We start from the raw sequence: 6,825 nt of genomic DNA, 5'->3' as shown, positions 1-6,825 counted from the left end.
AATAAAAATGATTAAAGATATGGAACAGTTTCCATATGAGAAGAGATTAAAATGAATGGGACCGTTCAGTTTAGAAAAGGGATGACGGAATGAGATTGAATATGATAGAGGTCTATAAAATTGTGACTGATGTGATGAAAGTGAATAGAGAAGTGTTATTTACCTCTTCATATAACAACTGATTGGCCAGTCAGACTGTGCCCAAGATAGCATCTACAAGAGGACACTGTGATGAAGAGTTGCATGATTTGTGGGTTGGTTACACCTCTAAATGGCATTCCTCCCTCCATGCTGCTGAAAGAGCCTCCATTTTATGTTCTCAGGCAGCCAACGCACAGGAGATACATAATTTAAATGCACTTAGTGTAGGCCAAAGGACTGATCCTTTAGTAAAATTTGAACCATCGGCAGCTGTACCAGCAAATATGCTACAAGTCTATCCCCATATTTTGTATCCTAAGAGAAGCTCAAGATTCATTATACTGAGTCAGTCAGTTTTACATTATAGTGAATCAGATCCTGAGTGAAAAGCTTGGCAAACTGAAAAAAAGATTGTGTGAAACCATTGAAGGCAATGGCAAAGCTCTCATTGAGGTGCACTTCAAAGAAACAGGTTACCCTGCATGCAAGCCGTATATATCACAATGATGGTGGAAGTTGTGTGTAAGCCATGTGTGGCGGGGCACCACCCGCCTCCGTCCCCTTTCCCCGGGGAAACAAAGCGTTGACCCCCAGCCTGGGGGCCTAGTCCAGCACTCGCAGCAGGCCCAGCGGCCTAGTCCAGCACTCGCAGCAGGCCCAGCGGCCTAGTCCAGCACTCGCAGCAGGCCCAGCGGCCTAGTCCAGCACCCGCAGCAGGCCCAGCGGCCTAGTCCAGCACTCGCGGGGTGGGGTAGGGGGGTCCGGGCCCTCCCTCTCCACCGGACCCCAACCCAGGGCCCTAATGGTGGTGGGTGGTTCCCACCAACGGCTCAGCGGGGGGTCCTCCCCCAAAACGTGCTAAGCCCACTGGGGGGGGGGGTTTCCCGGCCCCTTGCCCTGGGTTACTTCCTACCCCCAATCTGGCAGCCGACGGAGGTCCCACCTGGCGATGCTGGGTTGCTGGCAGCAGCCTCGTCCGGCGGTCTTGTCCCTGGGGCAGGGGCACAGGGGCGTCTTCTGCAGCGGGGCGGACGGCCACCGGGCGTCGGTGTTGGGGGCGGGCTCGCCCCAGGGCTGGTGGTAGCCGCAGCGGTGCCTCCTCCGGCTCTGGATCTGGCGGCAGGTCCGGCGGCGGGCCTGCAGCTTGGGCCGGAGCTCCTGCCTCCCCAGCGGTCTGCCCCAACTGAGCAGCCCAGCAGTCTTTTATAGCGAGGCTGCACTCCGAGCATGCCCAGTAGGGCTGTGGGGGAGGGGCGTGTTCTGCCCAATAAATGGGCTCCCCTTCCTCCTGCTCAGTGCGGGGCAGGTTCGCCCCGTCACACACCTCCCCCCTTAAAAGGTTTCTTTCCGGTGGCTCCTCTTTAGGAGCTATGCGCGAAAGAACATCTGCATTGCCGTGCACCTTCCCTGGTCGGTGTGCCACCTGAAACGAATATGGCTGCAAGGCTAGGTACCAGCGCATGATACGCGCATTGGTGTCTTTCATTGTTTGCAACCACCTTAAAGGGGCGTGATCCGTCACTACCAAAAAAGTACTCCCCAGTAAATAATACCTTAGTGCGTCCACGGCCCATTTCACGGCCAGTGCCTCCCTCTCTATGGTGGAGTACCGGGTTTCCCTCGGGTACAACTTGCGGCTTAAGTATAGCAGCGGGTGTTCTACTCCCTCTACCTCCTGGGATAGCACGGCCCCGAGTCCTACCTCGGAAGCATCCGTCTGTAGGATGAAGGGCCTGTCAAAATCCGGCTGGGCTAATACCGGTCCCCGGGTAAGGTGGTCCCTCAAGGTCTGAAACGCCCTCTCGCACTCTGCTGACCACTCTACCCGCCGCGGGTGTTGGTTTTTGGTCAGGTCCGTCAGGGGGGCTGCTATGGTGGAAAAGTTAGGGACAAAGCGCCGGTAATACCCCACCAACCCCAGGAACTGCCTCACCTGTCGTTTCGTGGTGGGAGTGGGGTATTCTCGGAGGGCCTGGATTTTATCTATTACGGGTTTCACCTGTCCCTTCCCCACCGTATACCCCAAGTAGGTTACCTCTTCTTTCCCTAGGTGACATTTGGCCGGGTTCGCTGTTAACCTGGCTTCCCCTAGGGCCTTCAATACCTCCTCTAAGTGGGTTAGATGTTCCTCCCATCCTTCGCTGTACACAATAATATCATCGATGTACGCCGCTGCATACGCATTGTGGGGTGCCAAGACTTGATCCATCAGCCGCTGAAATGTGGCAGCGGCTCCATGCAGTCCGAAAGGCATCATCGTGAATTGGTAGAGCCCAAAAGGGGTTGGGAATGCTGTTTTGGCTTTCGTCCTCGGTGTCAACGGGATTTGCCAATATCCTTTAGTGAGGTCCAGGGTCGAAATATATCTGGCCCTCCCCAGGCGTTCTAGTAGTACATCTACCCGGGGCATGGGGTAAGCATCGAACTGGGAGATGGCGTTCACCTTGCGGAAGTCGATGCAAAACCTCACTGAGCCATTGGGCTTGGGGACCAGCACTATGGGGCTCCTCCACTCGCTGCGGGATTCTTCCACCACCCCTAGGGCCAACATTTCTTTTAGTTCTTGGCGCACGGTGTCCCACATCTTCCTGGGCAGGGGACGGTGACTGTCCCGTACTTTCTGCCCCGGTTTTGTGGCAATGTGGTGGCTAATTAACGGGGTCCTTCCTGGTTTAGCGGACAACACATGTGGGAATCGCGCTATGAGTTCTTGTAGCTGTTGCTTTTGTCCCTCCTTTAGGTCTTGCCCAACATCTACCTGGGGGTTCTCCCTCAAGGCTCCCACTTGTGGTCCCAACTCGTCCTCTGGGGGGAAGGGGGTGATCATCATTGCTTCCCTCTCCCTCCAGGCCTTCAGGAGGTTTACATGGTACACCCGTAAATCTTTCCGCCGCCCTGGTAGCCTCACCTCGTAATCGACTGGCCCGATCTTCCGCACGACTTCGAAGGGTCCTTGCCATTTTGCTAATAGCTTGGACTCCGAGGAGGGCAATAAGAGTAACACCCGATCCCCGGGTTGAAAGCTCCGCATCTTCGCCTTTTGGTTGTAGTGGCGTGCTTGTGTTTCCTGCGCCGTCCGCAGGTTCTCCTGGGCTAGCCGGCCCAATTCTTCTAACCGCTCTCGTAGTTGTAACACGTAGTGGATGGTCCCCTGGGCGCGTCTCTCTTGTCCCTCCCAAGTCTCTCTCAGTAAGTCCAGAATTCCCCGCGGTCGTCGGCCATACAATAATTCGAATGGGGAAAATCCCGTGGAGGCTTGGGGGACCTCCCTTACAGCGAAGAGAAGAGCGGGCAACCATCTGTCCCACTGTCGGGGGTCGTCGTCGACGAATTTCCGCAACATTGACTTCAGTGTCCTGTTGAACCGTTCCACCAGCCCATCCGTCTGAGGGTGGTACACGGAGGTTCTCAGGGAATGGATGTTCAGTAGGCGGCACAACTCCGTTATCAGCTTGGATGTTACGTTGGTCCCCTGGTCTGTTAGGATTGTCTTCGGGAGACCCACCCGGGCGAACACCTTTAAAAGTTCGTCAGCAATGGCGCGAGCTGTCGTGACCCGGAGGGGAATCGCCTCTGGGTATCGAGTGGCGTAGTCCACAATGACCAGAATGTATTTGTTCTTATTGGCGCTTTGCTCCAGCGGCCCGACCAAGTCCAACCCTATGCGTTCAAAGGGCGTCCCTACCACGGGCAGAGGGACCAACGGGGCTCGGGGGACCCCTCCGGGGTTAGCCCGCTGGCATTCGGGGCATGATGCACAATAGTCCCTCACCGCATGATGTATTCCCGGCCAGAAGAACCGCTGGGCTAGTCTGCACAATGTTTTTTCCCGGCCCAGGTGGCCTGCCCAGGGCACATCGTGGGCCAATCGCAATACCGTCGTCCGAAGCCGCTGAGGTACCAGCAGCTGGCAGATCTCGGCTTGGGTCTGCGGGTCTTGGGTCAGGCGGTACAGCAAGTCACCCCGTATCTCGAACCTCGGGCCTTGGGGCCCCCCTAAGGGGGCCCGGTCCCTCGACTCGGGTCCTCCCGCCTGCTCCCAGGCCCGGCTGAGGGTTGGGTCGTTCCTTTGTTCCTCTAGGAAATCGCCATCCAGGGAGAAAGCAGTTTCTTGGGGATCTATGGGGGGGGCGTCAATTCGAGAGGGTTGTGAGGCTCCCCTCCTGGCCCCCCTTGAGGTCCCTTCCCCGGGGTCTTCTTCCATCGGCAGTTCTGTTAGCGCTGCCTGTGGCTGTTCTGGGCCTCCCCCCTCGGGGTCCCCTCGCCTGTAGCCCTGTAGTAGGGTCCAAAAGTGGGGCCAATCCCGCCCCACTACCACGGGGTAAGCCAGTCGGGGGACTACCCCTACGCTGCACCTCTCTTCGTGCGCCCCGATCGCTAGCCTCACCTTAGCGGTGGGGTACGTCCTTACCTCCCCGTGGATACACTGCATTCTCACCGGGGGCCCCCATTTCTCTGGGTCACCGACTAGGTCTTCTTCTATCAGTGTCTGTCCACACCCCGTATCCACCAAGGCTGTGGTCTCCTCCCCTTGCACCTTAACTGGGATGAGTATCTTTGTCCCCCCTTCTTTCTGCGGTTGCACCCCCGCTACTAGTACTTGCCCATAGCTACAGGCCCTGGGGGTGCCCCTCTCTTTCCCGGGGTCTCCCTGGCGGCTCCCTGGGCGGCCTGCCCCCCTCCGGGCTCCTCCGCCAACCCAGTGCCCTCTCAATAGGGCTACCGCCTGCCCCAACGTCTTGGGCCCCTGTCGCCGGATCCACTCCCTGTCCTCCTTGGGCAAACTCTTCAGGAGCTGCCCCACAGCCTCCCTAGTACCTTTCCGGGGGCCCATCTTCTCCCGGGCCCCCTCGAGCACCTGCCCGACTAAAATCCTGGCCTTTTTTTTTTTTTTTTTTTTTTTTAAAGCACCCCAAAAAAAAAGGAAACCCCTCTCTGCGCCCCCTTTTACTCAAGGGGGGGGGGGGGATTATGCCCACATTCTCCACCAGTTGTGGCGGGGCACCAGCGGCCTAGTCCAGCACTCGCAGCAGGCCCAGCGGCCTAGTCCAGCACCCGCAGCAGGCCCAGCGGCCTAGTCCAGCACTCGCGGGGTGGGGTAGGGGGGTCCGGGCCCTCCCTCTCCACCGGACCCCAACCCAGGGCCCTAATGGTGGTGGGTGGTTCCCACCAACGGCTCAGCGGGGGGTCCTCCCCCAAAACGTGCTAAGCCCACTGGGGGGGGGGTTTCCCGGCCCCTTGCCCTGGGTTACTTCCTACCCCCAATCTGGCAGCCGACGGAGGTCCCACCTGGCGATGCTGGGTTGCTGGCAGCAGCCTCGTCCGGCGGTCTTGTCCCTGGGGCAGGGGCACAGGGGCGTCTTCTGCAGCGGGGCGGACGGCCACCGGGCGTCGGTGTTGGGGGCGGGCTCGCCCCAGGGCTGGTGGTAGCCGCAGCGGTGCCTCCTCCGGCTCTGGATCTGGCGGCAGGTCCGGCGGCGGGCCTGCAGCTTGGGCCGGAGCTCCTGCCTCCCCAGCGGTCTGCCCCAACTGAGCAGCCCAGCAGTCTTTTATAGCGAGGCTGCACTCCGAGCATGCCCAGTAGGGCTGTGGGGGAGGGGCGTGTTCTGCCCAATAAATGGGCTCCCCTTCCTCCTGCTCAGTGCGGGGCAGGTTCGCCCCGTCACACCATGTAGACCACAAAGATGGTGGAACTCAGATTGAGCCCAAAAAACTGTGGCTGCAAGAAAGATGATTAGTAGAGCTATAAACAAGACTGCTTCTCTTGCTATCTTCCCCCCCTACCATGTTCACAGAGGGTGAAATTCACACCTGTACTGAGGACTAGTCCAAAGCCTGTAAAGAGAGCACAAGTGGGTTTAGATGGTATACTGGGATCATACAGGCCTTCTGCACAGGGGTGAATTTCATTCAGAAGATGAATATGCACCAGAGTTATGCACTTCTGGGCTCCCCTTCATTTTCCAAGGTCTCTTAGGAAACATTTTTAGATGGGTGTGGGGGCAAAAGGCAGTGGAATAATGTGATTTACTTTCAAGTTAAAAAAAAAAGATTAAAATCTGTGGTGTAAATAAAAAAGTCCTAAAATGGAGTATTGTGAGGTGACCTCATAGGGTTGGTGCAAGAAATGTACACTAAGGACCTCATCCCCTTCTCCACACAAGTCAACCTCAAATACAGTCAAATTTAATGTTTAACTCCCATCCCAAGATAGACCAACTGACAGATAACTATTATCTAGCTAGATAATCCACTGGCATTCAGTGCATCACTAGCCATTACCTAAAGAGAGGGAAATATTAGATGCCATTCTCAGGACCAGATCCTCAATTAGTATAATTGCCATAGCTGCATTCTGTGAAGTCCCAGATGGCAGGGAAAGGCAGTGCAATGTGAATAGTCCCCACAGCAGCAATATCAGTACATTCTAGTTGTAGCTAAGAAAAATTCTTTAATTGGTATTAATACTGAGATTCATATAGAAACAATTTAACAAACATTCAGCATATGTTGTCAGGAGTAGTGAGCCAGAAATGTCAGATTATTTTTGCAATGTTTGTTGCCTAAACACTGCCCACCATAGATGTGTTTGTGTGTATACATGGCTGACTCTTTGTTACTATAGATAATGTGATACACATTATGGGATGCACCTGGGAAATTCATCATGGGATGAAATGACCT

General features: G+C 56.0%; 1 protein-coding gene across 1 annotated transcript; it reads right to left on the bottom strand.

The window, feature by feature from the left end:
• Positions 1-925: 925 nt before the first annotated feature.
• LOC149525659 (uncharacterized) lies at positions 926-5,809 on the bottom strand. The gene is made up of 2 exons (XM_089772958.1): positions 5,431-5,809; positions 926-4,260 (listed from the first exon to the last, which is right to left on the bottom strand). The coding sequence occupies exons 1-2, from the start codon at positions 5,714-5,716 to the stop codon at positions 941-943; spliced, it is 3,606 nt and encodes a 1,201-aa protein (XP_089629084.1). The 5' UTR covers positions 5,717-5,809; the 3' UTR covers positions 926-940.
• Between the last annotated feature and the right edge of the window lie 1,016 nt (positions 5,810-6,825).

This window comes from Pelodiscus sinensis, chromosome 1, assembly GCF_052426305.1.
Source record: "Pelodiscus sinensis isolate ZL-2025 chromosome 1, ASM5242630v1, whole genome shotgun sequence".
Taxonomy (NCBI): Eukaryota; Metazoa; Chordata; order Testudines; family Trionychidae; genus Pelodiscus; species Pelodiscus sinensis.
This window is presented reverse-complemented; position numbering and strand designations above follow the sequence as displayed.

Bases quoted from the DNA above. Each gene is read 5' to 3' on its own strand.
- LOC149525659 (XM_089772958.1), bottom strand. From the start codon at position 5,716: ATGCTCGGAGTGCAGCCTCGCTATAAAAGACTGCTGGGCTGCTCAGTT. The intron at 4,261-5,430 runs GTGGGACCTCCG...CCCCCCCCATAG, and splicing joins CAGCAACCCAGCATCGCCAG to ATCCCCAAGAAACTGCTTTC.